The sequence below is a fragment of the Rhinolophus hipposideros genome (assembly GCF_964194185.1).
Source record: "Rhinolophus hipposideros genome assembly, chromosome: 9".
NCBI classification, from domain to species: domain Eukaryota; kingdom Metazoa; phylum Chordata; class Mammalia; order Chiroptera; family Rhinolophidae; genus Rhinolophus; species Rhinolophus hipposideros.
In genome coordinates, this window is record NC_138055.1 from 44570725 (window position 1) to 44585714 (window position 14990).

The 14990-nt window shown below is 34.7% G+C and overlaps 1 protein-coding gene across 4 annotated transcripts in view; it reads left to right on the forward strand.

Annotated features, from left to right (window-relative positions):
• Positions 1-14990, forward strand: part of CNTN1 (contactin 1) — a 292784-nt gene that overhangs the window by 169900 nt on the left and 107894 nt on the right. For all 4 annotated transcript variants that reach the window (XM_081058561.1, XM_081058563.1, XM_081058564.1 and 1 more), the window contains 6 exons: positions 226-432; positions 5249-5348; positions 5524-5705; positions 9837-9961; positions 10668-10785; positions 13786-13936. In XM_081058561.1, the coding sequence (XP_080914687.1) occupies positions 226-432; positions 5249-5348; positions 5524-5705; positions 9837-9961; positions 10668-10785; positions 13786-13936 (883 nt within the window). The remainder of the gene's footprint in view (positions 1-225; positions 433-5248; positions 5349-5523; positions 5706-9836; positions 9962-10667; positions 10786-13785; positions 13937-14990) is intronic.

The window sequence follows — 14990 nt, forward strand, 5'->3', positions numbered from 1 at the left end:
GTTTTATGTTAATAGTTCATAAATAATTGAGATATAGATATAATTGCTTAGCACTCAAAATATGCTTATATTCACTCACAATATAATAGCTTTTAGAAAATTTGCACTGTTTGTCTTGGCCTACTTCCAACATTTGCTCTATGAAAGTCTAGATTAGATTATGTGTTAGCATATTACTACTTCATTTTGAGAAGAGCTTAATATTTAGTAGATGTTTTCTTCTAGATGATCTTAGTTACCGCTGGCTTTTAAATGAATTTCCTGTATTTATCACAATGGATAAACGAAGATTTGTGTCTCAGACAAACGGCAATCTCTACATTGCGAATGTTGAGGCATCGGACAAAGGCAATTATTCCTGCTTTGTATCTAGTCCTTCCATTACAAAGAGTGTGTTCAGCAAATTTATCCCTCTCATTCCACTACCTGAGCGTAAGTATTTTATTTTTTACAAAATGATCTGACAAGGTCATCTGCTTATGGCATATTTATGATAATAAAAAGAAATAGCCTGTGGGGAAACTAGCTGGCTGCTCAGTCAGGGCAAAGAGAGGATACACATTTTGAAAATATTGGTCCTTCCTTAACCTTTTCAATTGACATCGTAAAAATGCCCTAAGAGATGGTAGAGTTCCTGTTGCTTGCCATTAGTTCAGAGAATGCAAGGGGAACTGATTCATTAGCCAAATACCAGTATATTATAATTACAAGGGGAATCACTGGCAACTGCTTATTTTCATGGCCATGGCCACGTCTTAGTAAGTTGGTGAAGGAGAGCAAAAAATTAGATGGAAAATTATATTATTACCAAATTAAGGGGGGAAAAAAAGGCAGTTGGGTTGTTTTGATATTTTAAGGGATTATGTACATAAAGTACATCAGAATTAGCTTTCTACTATAAATAATTAGCATAAGTATTACTACTGTGGCACCTATGCAATGACTATGACATACTTGACTGTCCTTTTCCCAGGTTCCAATTCCCTTTTTCAATGTACCACCTCCTGAGAAAATCAGATCACAGTATATTAGCTTACTTTACATTATTTTTAATGCAGACATGCTGCTGCGCTCATATCACTGAGTTCAAGCTTCTGAAAAAACACTGGTTTCACTGTTGACAGATTTAGGTTTGTTTCCTGGCTCTACTCTTAAGTAGGGTGTGATAATGGGGAAAAAGCCATCGTATCACTATGATCCATGTTTATTACTCTTTTTCAAGGTAGCGGTTACATGGTTGGTAACTGTGTTTCCCCCAAAATAAGACCTAACCGGAAAATAAGCCCTCGCATGATTTTTCAGGATGACATCCCCTGAACATAAGCCCTAATGCATCTTTTGGAGCCAACCTTAATATAAGACCCGGTATTATTTTCGGGGAAACACGGTATTTAGCTGATTTCTTTTGACTTTTTGGCTCTTTTCTCTCTTCCCAATCTTAGTAGTGTCAATGTAAGAAATGTCCAAACCTGTAGAGAATTTTTATGAGTTTATTTGAGCCAAACTGATGACATATGTCAGGGAATAAAATGTCAAATTATCCAGAGGGTAACAGTTTTGCAGTTTCTTTTCATGTATTTGAAATTAAGAAGGGAACATAAGGAAGATTACATGAAGGTGGGAGAAAACAAGGCAAGGATTGGATTATAGGATCTTTAAAGAAAATATGTGAAGCGAAATAAGTCAGACAGAAAAAGCAGAGAACCCTATGATTTCACTGATATGTGGTATATAAACCAAAAACAATAAAAGAACAAGACAAACAAATGAGAAACAAAAACTCATAGACACAGACAATAGTTTAGTGGTTACCAGAAGGTAAGGGGGGAGGGGGGAGGGAGATGAGGGTAAGGGGGATCAAATATATGGTGATGGAAGGAGAACTGACTCTGGGTGATGAACACACAATGGGATTTATAGATGATGTAATACAGAATTGTACACCTGAAATTATGTAATTTCATTAAGAATTGTCACCCCAATAAATTTAAAAAAAATTATGTGCTTTCTTAAGGGTGGTTAGTACTTCTCACAACTCAAAGGTTTGTTAACCTATTTTCACAAGGACAAGGACAAGGCTTGCTTAAAAACCTCTCACTAAAGAAGTTATAGACAGGATGTGACTACCCACCATGACCTGCCCAGTTAGAAATTTATGATCAGATCACCTGTGAGGTTCCTTTCCATAGAACCCCTTCTTTACTTCCATGGTAGATGCTCTCACCCACTACTTCACAGAGTTAAAAGATGCCACGATGTAAATACTTCCTTAGTGTTCTTTCTTACTCTTTCCCAGAAATTCAGCATTTCTGTTTATTTCTTACTTTCTAATTTGTTGGAAGAAGTGTTTCTCCTCCTGTTTAAGGTAATTCCTCCAGTGTTCTGGTCCATATCCCATGGGATTCATTTAGGAACTTCAGTATGTCACTTACTTCTTTTCTTTTCTGAATCCTCAAACTCCTCCATTCTTTTCCCTCTGTGTATTCTGTTGTAGTCAATGCAAACAACTTTGAGTTTTCAAAACAACTTCCTATTTGCTAAATCCAAAGGAAGCTTCTTAGTCCTGATTCTGTATGAACTTTGACACTGTTTATTTCGTCTGCCTCTCCTGAACTCTCCCTTTTTTGCCTCTTTTACTTGACTCCTCCCTCTTTCTCTTCATCTCCCAGATGCTTCTATGACAAATTCTATGCAGTATCCTTCGCCAGATCTTTTTCTTTCTTATATTTCTCTCTAATCTTTTTTTTCTATATTTCTCACCTATTTACGCCTTTGCAACAGCAGCCGTATGCAGATGGCTTCGAATTCACATTTCCAAAACTCACTGTGTTTAGTCTTTAATTCTAAATACCTCTTGGGTTTTTCACACAGAAGGTTTTTCACAATTTTTTTTCTCACAAAATGTTCCAAACACACCTGTGATCTTCCCTCTAAACCTTTTTTGGTGTTCTTCGTCTCCTTTAACAATACTGTCCAGGTAGCATTTTAAATCGACTCCTTTCCTCCCCTCATCTTCAGGACAGTTCTTAATTACTGTGTTTCCCCGAAAATAAGGCCTAGCTGGACAGTCAGCTCTAATGCGTCTTTTGGAGCAACAATTAATATATGACCCAGTCTTATTTTACTATAATATAAAACTGGGTATAATATAATATAATATAATATAATATAATACAATATAATACAATATAATATAATACAATATAATACAATATAATTAATATAATATAATGTAATATAATATAATACAATATAATACTGGGTCTTATATTAATTTTTGCTCCAAAAGACATATTAGAGCTGATTGTCTGGCTAGGTCTTATTTTCGGGGAAACACGGTAGTATGTAAGCACTTGGAAAGATTGAGGAAAATGTGGAACCTAGAGACACTGATTCAGCAGGCCAGGAATATACAGGTTCAATGAACATCCCAGGTGATTCTGAAGAATTGGAACTTTGGTCTACACCTTGAGAAAACATTGATCCAGGGGGCAGTTCTGTTGATTCTGCCTCTAAAACACAATGTGGATCTGTTCTTTCCTTTCTGTTCTCACTGTGACTGTACCCTAGTTCAGGCCCCCTTCTTCTTTTTTTTTTTTTTTTTTTTTTAAGAAACAGCCTCCCTTAGATTTAAGACTGTCTTCTATATATCTCTTCTCCATGCTCAATCCTTTAAAACTACCAACAAGTTCTTCCACCTAAAGCAAGGGTAAGATTCACATTACTTCTCTTACCAAAACCAATTGGTAGTAACCCACTGAGGAAATCAGTTTCAAAATATTTAATATCACAATTTCAAGCCTTCTAGATTGTAGATTCAAGCTCATCTTCAACTGCATATACTTCAACATCATTTGAATTTATCGACTTAAGTTTATTGGGGTGACAATGGTTTGTAAAATTACATAGGTTTCAAGTGTACAATTCTGTATTACATCATCTATATATCACATTGAGTGCTCACCACCTAGAGTCAGGTCTCCTTCCATCACCGTATATTTGATCCCCTTACTCTTTCCTAACGTCCCTTTATCCGCTTATCCTCTGGTAACCACTAAATTATTGTCTGTGTCTATGAGTTTTTGTTTCTTTCTTTGTTTTGTTCCTTTGTTGCTTTCAGTTTCATATCCCACATATGAGTGAGGTCACATGGTACTTGACTTTTTCTGTCTGACTTATTTCACTTAGCATGATAATATTAAGATCCATCCATGTTGTTGCAAATGGCAGTATTTCATCTAATGGCAGAGTAGTATTCCATTGTGTGTATATACCACATCCTTATCCAATCATTTATCGAAGGACACTGGTTTCTTCCATGTCTTAGCCACCATAACTAATGATGCAATGAACATTGGACTACTTTTGAAATTTTATTTCCTGCACACTCCTGAAACTTTGTCATAATATGCTATTTCTTCACTGGACTAGGTCTAGTTTAAATGCCTTCCTTGCATGAAATTTCTACAGCCCCTACATACTTCCAGTAATCTTGCTTGGCTGCTAATTTTTTAGATCATTTGTTTTTATTTTGGCTTGTATTTCAGGTTGTTGTGTATCTCTTTGTCTCTTTAGCATTATGTGGTGTAAAGTACACACTGCTGTGTGATCCTAAACAATGTATTTTCCTTTCTGAGCCTATTTCTTTCCTGATAAAGAAGTAATACATCTTTCAGGACTGATATGTTAAATAATGAAATAAAGTACCTATATTGATGAACAGCAATGTCTGAATAGACATTTTTCTTTTTTACCTCTTTTCAACTTATTTCCCTTTTACCTTCATCACCATGGACACTTCTTTCTCCTGTTCTCTTTCTTTTCTTGCTTGATTCATTCTTTTCTCCTCTCTTCCTTCTTCCCTTTTCCCTCATTTAGTTTCTTCTTTTCCTTTCTTCCTAAGTCTCATGTAGTACCGGGTGCAATATTTTACACATATATTTGATGCTCCCTAAAGATTTCTTGATTTTTTTTTCTTTTTAGTGAATTGAATTAGAATGATTTACACAGCTGTCAGAATGAGCCAATATGATTGAAATGCTTGATAAAATTTGTACCATATACATACTATGCATAAACAAATAAATCTATACATTATGACACAATCAGGTATTTTTCAAGACCTGTACAGAGAGAAGTCATCTATACTGAATCAGTTCTAATCCTATATTTAAAAAAATCACAATGTCAAAAAAAGACACTATTCTGCTTATTAATTCATTGATGTTTTTGTTTTTCTTAATATTAGGAACAACAAAACCATATCCTGCTGATATTGTAGTTCAGTTCAAGGACATATATGCATTGATGGGCCAAAATGTGACTTTAGAGTGTTTTGCACTTGGCAAGTAAGTAGAAGTATATTTTTCATTAACGTATATAGAAATACATTAATTTTTGTGTACTGAAATACATTTATTTTGTGTACGGAAATAAATGATGTAAATATTTAGCTATGAACATAAACATAAAATTGCCTTGTAAGCATTGTAGACCCTTAGCTCTTACATCTCCTGTTTAAAGTCCTGTTCCTGATATCCGGTGGCGGAAAGTCCTGGAACCAATGCCAAGCACTGCTGAGATCAGCACCTCTGGGGCTGTCCTCAAGATCTTCAATATTCAGCTAGAAGATGAAGGCACATATGAATGTGAGGCTGAGAACATTAGAGGAAAGGATAAACACCAGGCAAGAATTTATGTTCAAGGTAGATACATTTTTTAAAACTTTCTATAAATATCTTATTTACAGCCATTTCCATACTTGAAACACTAGTATATAGTGACTAATAGTTTAACAAGTGATATATTACGTTATGCAAAAAGATGAACTATTTGTCTTATGTCTAATTAAGTCATACATATGAGTTATAGATGTTATGAACTCATACCATTAGTTATAGTGACAACACCAATGGATCGATTGTAATGTTCTTCATAATTGTCAGCAAATACAGTTAATGTAGTTTGTTGACGCTCTTCGTCATTCTCTTTTTGCAATACCTTTTTATTTGTAGAAGAATCTATGTTATGACTTGGTCTAAACCACTAGTTTGCATTAGTCTGCCTCAGAATCACCTGGAGGGCTTGTTCAAACACAGATTGCAGATTCCTACCTTCAGAGTTTGTGAGTTAGAAGGTCTGAAGCACTGGGGCTCAAGCATTTGTTCCTAGGAGATGCTACTGGTCCAGAAACCACACTTTTTCTGGACCAGTCTAAGAAAACATTTTTCTTACTGGCCTAAGGAAACATTTTTCTTTGCACTACTACTGGTCTAAGGAAACATTTTTCTTTGCACAAGTGTTTGATTCTCATACACGGAGATGAGCTTATATTTGGGCAGATAGAATGTTTTTCAGGCAACACTTGGAACTTTGCAGGTTGAAATTGTCTCTGTTATGTTCCACAATGTGAAACATGCAGGTCACAGCTGAATGAATGTCTAAGACTTCAATAAGGTCATTCATTTAAAGGACAAGCATATGCAGAAGCATATGCAGAAGCAGACACTATGTTCAGAGCAAGGATAGGTAGATAAAGGAAATAGTCTGTCACCTTGAGGAATTCATACTATATTTATAAATCTCCAAAATGTATACAATTACACACAGTCAAATAGCCGCCTGCCTAACACACACATAATTATAAAGAAAATTGTGAGGATGCAATGTGGAAATTTACATAAGATATCAATAAAGCTATAGTGAGGGGTACCTTACCCACACCAAGATGGGTGATAGGAAAAACAGGAGTTGATGTCTAAGCCAAATTGGAATACCAGAACGGGGAAGGGCACTGTGGCAGAGTGGAGACCAGACCCCAGGCCTCGGTCTACATAAGGATGAAGTACTAAGTGCCTCCAATGGCCCAGAACATGCATCCTCACCACCACCATTCCAAGGTGGACAGCACCATTAGACTCATCTAACCTTTACCCTGTTTTTTAATCTGCCTAGAGAAGCCTTGGACCCCAAGGGCACCTCATGGCCTGCACTTTAATACCCACACAACTCTGTACATGTCCTATTCAATATCCATCCCCAACTTCTGAAATCCTGTGCTTTTTACAACACATAGTCCACTGTCATCAGAATCCCCTATGTTCCCAACTTCTACTCAACTTCTATTCTGAACATTCCATCATCCTCTTACTCTAACTGAAATGTGGCTCTCCCTTAAAGACACTGCTTCACCTGTAGCCCTCTCAAACAGTGGCTTTTCTATACTATCTTCTTTTTCTTTTCCTTTGCCTGAACTCAGGAACTTAAATATGACTTGAGATAAACACTACTATGTGGGCTACTCCATTTTAAATTATTTATCACTAAATTTAAGTGGACCATTAGTGTTACCTGGCAATTACAATACATTTCTACAGGTCAACTTTCTCTCCCACGCTCAGATGGCTAATTCATGCCTTCACAATTTTCTTCAAACCTATAACACCTCCCCCACCAACTTTACTCTCAGGTGAGAACTTGGCTTTCTATTTTACAGAGAAAATGGAAGTAATTGAATTAGAACTTCCCCAAGCTCCCATCCTACATCTACCTAATACCTGCAACTCTACCCATATCTCTTATTACTATAAATGCAGTTTCTATCTGAGGCTAAAAACTTCACTTGTATACTAGATTCTACTCCTCTTACTTATTTAAGGATATTGTTCAAGCAGTCCACCTCCCAGCAGCATAAGCATTTTTTTTTCTTCACTGGATCTTTCCCATCTGTGTATAGTGGTTCTTATTTCTTCCTTCTTTAAAATCTGCTTTTGAACTCTGCCTACTGCTCCATTTCTCTTCTTATCTCTTAAAAAAAGTAGTAAAAATTTTGACAGATTTGTCTATACTCAAAAAATGTTGTCTTCATTTTTTTTTCTCTCTTAAATGCACTCCAATTTAATTGTCATCCCCACTTCTGCACTGAAATCTTTGTTTTCATGATCACTGATGACTTACATGTTGCTAAAGCTGATGGTCGATTCTCAGTTGTCTCTTACCTGATCTAATAGCAGCGGTGGCCACAGTTGATTGATCCCGCTTTCATGGTTCACTTTTTGTATTTGGTACCTGGAACTCACCTTTTGTTAATGTCCTCATACACCACTCTCATGATACTCCTAACTACATACCCTTCTAATGTTGGATAAATCAGGGTTTGGGCTCTGAACCTCTTTTCTATTTCAGGCACTTCCTTTATTATGTCCATCATGATTATGACTTTAAATATGCTCTCTACCCTGAAAATTCTAACCCAGACATTTCCCCTACGCTCTAGACTGTATATGTAATACTCCAACAAAATCAAGTATACATGGGTGGCCTCCTGAGGGGAGAAACATTCTGGTTGGATTTCTTACATTTTTTAAATAAAGCGGCCATTCTCTATCTGGTTTCTAGAGCTTATATATTAGTTTTTTTTTTTCAACACATTAAGAAAACTATTCTCCAGGTTCTCAGAAGAGTTCTGAATTATCTAATATCTAATTCCTTAAAATAAACAAGCTGACAGAACAGATATTTATAGGATGTAATTTAAGGGAACTGTCATTGTTTCTTTATTAATGAGGTTTGCTAAGTTTATCTTTTGGTCTAATTAAACAGCCAGAAGGTTACATAATTAAATCATGTGTAGACTGTGTCAAGCTGATTCAAATATTTATTTTTCTTATTGTATTTTTTTTAATGTGACATCTCTGTGTCACCTGTGTGAGGCCAAGGCAGGAGTGGTGCTGATGTTCCTGTTTTATGTATTGTCAAGGTTGTACACAAAATGAAATCTCTATCAATTAACATAGCATAGTTATCAATATTCATTTAAAAATTATCACTATATGTTACAGACACAATGCAATAAGTTAAAATAATATATTGAATTATATTATAGTTTTATAAAAATGCATATGTATACATACATATAATGTAGATGGGATTTGGTGAGATCTTAAAAATGCTATATGCTCATTGTTATTTATGTACTTTAAACTCTTTATATAAGATATGTTTGTTAATTTGATCATAAAATAAATATAATTAAAGTTACTTTCAAAGAAAATTATATACTACCATCTACTTAGGATTCTCTCCTACCTCCTTCAATATGTATTTATTTATTTACCTATATCTATTTGGGCTACTTAACTTAAATACTCAAAAAAAGATTATCAAATTGCTTATTTGCTTACTACCTGGAAATATTATTTCCTTTTGGGAAATCATTAACATTTTTTTAAGCTCTCAGTAGATAAGATCAACTGACGAGGCTGAGAACAATTTCACTCAAGCATAGATTTCACGAATCATAGCTACTGTACATAGTTGCTAATATAACAAGTGTATTTAAGTGACCAAGTCATTTTTCTAGTCCTGTAACAGATGTTACAGTGGCTACTAGCCAACGTTACATCAAAAGAAAGATAGTGTAATAGTATATACCTGAAGGAGTGGAAAAAAATTAAATCTTTATACCAAAAGGGAAGAGATAGTGTCATAATCAGTTAAGACATAATTCTTTGAAATCTTGTCATTTTGAAAGATTTATGTTACAAGAAAAATATAAATTCTTTTACTGTTATTACATGTTAGCTTTTTAACGTACCATGGTTCACAAATAAACAAATAACTGTGAATTAAATTATAATTATCTCGTGCTAATAATAATGTAGAATAACATTCACCTGCAGACCTATGGAAATACAGTTGCAATGGCTCTAACATTGATTTTATGGTACACACAAGAGCTGATGTAAAGAAGGTCAATTAAATATAATATCCGTACTCAAGATTATGATGAATGTTGAGAATATCATTTGACATTTACAATGTTCTTTTCTTTTTAGCATTTCCTGAATGGGTAGAACATATCAATGACACAGAGGTGGATATAGGTAGTGATCTCTATTGGCCTTGTATTGCCACAGGGAAGCCCATTCCTACTATCCGATGGCTGAAAAATGGATATTCGGTATGTACGTTCATGTGCTTTGCGGTTCTTGAGTTCATGTTCAGGCAACATTTCTGAGTGATCCTAGGATGAACTTAGCAGGAGATTCTATAGAGTAAGCGTACCTGGGCCCTGAAATTAAAAGAAAAAAAAGTTTCCTTAAAAAAAACAAACAGAAAAGTGAACACAAAATATCTTCTTTCAGCTTTAACAACTTTCTGCAAGCATATCTTCTCTCTCTCTCTCTCTCTCTCTCTCTCTCTCTCTCTCTCTCTCTCTCTCTCTCTCTCTCTCCCCTTATTTTTTCCTTTGTTCTACTTTTTGACCCTCTTGTTACTCATCCATCTCCACTACCTGATATTGTCCTCTTTTTCTTGCCACTGTATTCCTGACCCCACAGAAACAGAGGTAAGAGCCAAGGTCCTACCTTTAGCCCTGGGGACAAGTAGCAACAGTGGGGTCCTTCCCTACCTTCCCACTGTAATCTCCCCGGGGCCAAGAAGGAAAGAGGTGGACTCTCAGCTCTAGATGAATAGAACAAGAGCCACTGGGCTTGGTAAGTGGGTTTTACTTCCCCATGCCATGAAAATCCCACTCTATTTGGCTTAGTTAACAGTGGGGGCAATATAATGTATATAAATGGAACGACAACCAAGCTCATACGTAAATGAAACCATATCTGTTAAAGTTTATTGAGGAAATGTGTTTTCCTTTGTGTTCTTTTCAGTATCATAAAGGGGAATTGAGACTATATGATGTGACTTTTGAAAATGCTGGCATGTACCAGTGCATAGCTGAAAACACATATGGAGCCATTTATGCAAACGCAGAATTGAAGATCTTGGGTCAGTATCATTTCTGGTTTCTGTTACCATGCAGCAAGAAAGAAACACATTAATAAATGATCATAGGGTATCTATAGATCATATTTGATTTCACATTATTTTCTGGAATTGCTAAAATTAAAAACTTTTAAAATGTGGTTTAGAATAGAATATTATTGTATTTTTTCCTTTCATTAAGGAACAGTAAACAAATTTGAGGCAACATTGTGGATAATAGTTTATTTTATTTTTAAATGGAAAAGCAGACTTTACACATGCCATTTTGTTAATAAATCTTGTCCCCTTCGACAGCTGGTAGGCTAAACATTGCCCCCAAATCACATAATGACAGTTGATGCTTTCACAATGCTCATGACCCAGCCAAAGAGGAAAAGTCTTTAGTCCCTAGATCTCATGCTCTACAATTGCTGTGTAAAAGCTTCAGGACATTTTTTAAATGTCTTACCCCACCCTGACTTCTACTTTTATATTGACTTCTCCATGAAAATCAAAACTGTTTGAAATAGAATATTTCAACTTCCCACCCCTCACTGGAAACTACCTAAATCTTTACTACACTTACTCTTTCATCTCTTTATCCAGAGGAAGAAGTATATCTTTTCCTGTCCAAAAATCATCCCTTTATCTCTGCCCTATATATGAATATAGTTTATATTCATAAAACATTATTTATGAATATCAATCAATAAATAAAACATTAAAAATGGTTTATTTACCCTGATACTCTATTCTTGCTACTGCAAAAGGAAATGCTTTAAAACATTGCTATCACTACAAATGTAGTGACACTAAAATAATATGAAAGGAAAGTAGGTAAATTATAAGAAAGTATTAAAGAAAACTATCTTTTAAAAGAATTGAGGCCTTGTTAACTTTAATTTCCCTGCCTCTTAAATGTTGGAAATCATATCCCATTTCTTTTCTCTTAAAATCAAAATTCCTTGATATATATTTAATATAGTTTATTTGGATATCAAGCAAATGTCCAGGCTTAAGCTTCATACCATAATACTTGCTATAAAGGGCAAGAGAATCATTTTGACTGTTAGAGAAGAAATAAGGTGAGTTCAAAATTTTTTCCAAATTCAAACTTTCTATTTTTGTGTTCAAATTCCTTGTTTATCATCAGACATTCCAAAATGCTTGATGCTGAAAATTCAGCAGCTCAGACTGAAAAGTCTCTATGTTCAAACTTAAAATCATTCAATCATTTAATGGCAATTAATGTAGAAATTAAGCAAACCAATTTGGCATTTTTCAGCCTGAAAATAATGTTCCTAAGCATCTTTATAATAAATCTCAATCTATTTTTGTGTATTACCTTTAGAAACAGTGCTTCTTGCTCTCCTTTCCTTCGTTGTCTAGTTAATTCATTTATTCATCCACCAAGCATTTATTGAGTACTTACTATACACCAGATACTATTCTTTTGACAAGACCAGTAAAGAACAAAAAGGACAGAAAAATTCATGTCCTCTTCTTAGTTGGCATGAAAAATGTCCCCTATTCCTTCCCACTTCTAAAATATATAGGGACGTAATGTAGATTCTATCACTAGAAATTCAAATATTAGATGAGTGTGAAGTCATGTAAATGAACATACCAAAACAACTATTTCATTAAAAATGAAGAAAAAAATCTCATTTTATAGATGAATTTTGACTTGTTAAATATAATCCTGTTAAATTTTATATTTTACAAGCAATACATCACCCACAGTATTTACTGAGACTGTACAAAATAAGAGACACTGAGTTTGGTATACAACACAGGTTGGTTATTTATTTATTGTCAGTTATCAAAACTCCGAGTAAAGGAACAATGGAATAAACTAAATCTTTGCTGTAAAAAGATGTTCCTCAGAGCAAAAACAGTAGCTACACTTGGGAGCTTGTTAGAAGTGCCTTGTCTCAGAAGCACTCCAGACCTACTAAATCAACATTTTTATCAAGGTCTTCAAATAATTTTAATGTACAGACAAAAATTGAGAATCTTGGGACCAGATGATGACAAGACCTGGATAAAGGTATACTTAAACCTAAGAAATGGCTCCAGAAAGGACACAGTTAGAGATGAGTGAAATGTGTGGAAATAAAGGAATGGAATTCCTATATAGTTTGTTAATAGACAAGGAGCTTGAGAAATGAGCTAGATGTGGATACCCCAAAAAAGTTAAAGCATGCGGTCAATGGAGTAGCATTTTATGAGACTCTGTATTCTGTTTTCATAATTTTTTTTTCTGTACTTTAGGTAAGAATAAGCTACAGGTAGATCATGCACTCCTCAATTAATTGGATCCATCCTTACCATAGCTGTTTGTAGGTAGGTCCAGAAGGCAGGATTCTGTTTACTTTGGCATCTCATAGAGTCTGCACACAGTTGGTGCTCAATAAATGTTTGTAGAATGAAGAAGAAATCATATTGTTTAATGAAAAAGCTTGCAAATCACAAGGAGCTAGATTTAAATGTGAATCCCATCTGATACTTAACACTGCCTGTGACACCTTTGGCAAATTACATAATCTTAATAGAGATCAGCTCTTTCATTTGTAAACTAGGGACAGTTCATTGAAAGTGTGGTTGAGAGTACTGGTTATGACCATATGTCAGTATTAACAATGACGCTCAATTTCCTCTAGCCATTTACTTCCTTTGTGCAATTTAGTCAAAACAACTGAATTATATGTTACCTTCAAGATAAATATGTATATAGTATTTGTTTGTAACTGAAACTTAACATAATTAATCCAGTTATTACCAAGAATTGTACATTTAAAATTGGTGGATTTTATGGTAAGTATAATATACCTCAATAAAGTTATTAAATAAAATAAAAAGTTATTCATATTAGATTTGGAATGTCTGTTGGTCATAGCTGATAATATTTGGCAAAACTAGACTTTTATGTTGATTGGTAATCAAAAGGGAATAAAATGTGTATAGAATATATATATTTTCTTTTTTAGCCAAAGTGAAAAATAGTATTTCATTTCCTTTTAGCTCTGGCTCCAACTTTTGAAATGAATCCTATGAAGAAGAAAATCCTGGCTGCTAAAGGAGGCAGGGTTGTAATTGAATGCAAACCGAAAGCTGCACCTAAACCAAAATTTTCATGGAGTAAAGGGACAGAGTGGCTGGTCAACGGTAGCAGGTCAGTTCAGAAACAGGAAATCCAATTGGAATTCACTGTTTGGGAAAGTTCGTTTTAGTTGTTTTCTTACTAATAATGTACATGTTGTTTATTCCAAATTTTCTCCACAGAAGATGCTATAGTTTCAAGATAAACAGAAATACTTACCCATCACTCTCAGTATCTATTATAACAAGGGTTTAATTTTTAGGTTTCTAAAATTTATAAGTAATTTAGAAAATTAAAGCTCAGAGAATTTTGGTAAATTGCCCAAAGCCACAGAAATTGTGAACACTGAGAAATAAAATAGAATCTTTCTCTTTAACTTATTTTCCCCCTAACAAGGTCATCTATATCTAGTGACATTTGATTTAATTTTATGCAATTAGCCTATTAAATATTTTAGTAAGAAATGAAAAGATGACTTCAAAGTACAAATTACCTCTTCCCATCTTCTTAAGTGGACAGGAACTTCTCACGTTCCTCACCTGTAGGTCATCTACTGATGTTTTCTTGGCTTTGGGGCAGAACAGAAAGCATGTAGCTTGCATAGATTGTTTATATAAAAGCCACACTGAATGCTTTCTGTATGTTTCTTAGAAGTTTTGGTTATATTGAGTGCTAAAGTGTGGACAGGAAGTCAGGATGGGAACTAGGAGGAATGGGATGTGAAGGTGGGGAAGCAGGAAATATTCCAGGCTATGAGAACAGCATGTACAAAGGACCCTAGGCAGAGGATAGGATGCCTAAGGAATGCAGGAACTAAAATCAATGTTTGTATTTCTTTGTAGCCATGGAAATGACAGTTTGTCGTCACTTCAAAGTCTCAGTTGAAGTCTTGAGGTCACATTTCTGCGAGACCGGGGCTCATTTCTTTCAGGACTGTGACTGGTTCAAGCTGACTGTCACGTTAAGTTTAAAGTCATTTTATGATGGCATGTGGGAGACCACGTGGTCCAGTTAAACTTAATGTCACTCATTCATTAAAAAATGGTTGATTGAATGCTTACTCAGTGACAGTATCTCACTACTTAATGAGTTCCTGGCACACAGTGATTTTTTTTTCCTAATAAAT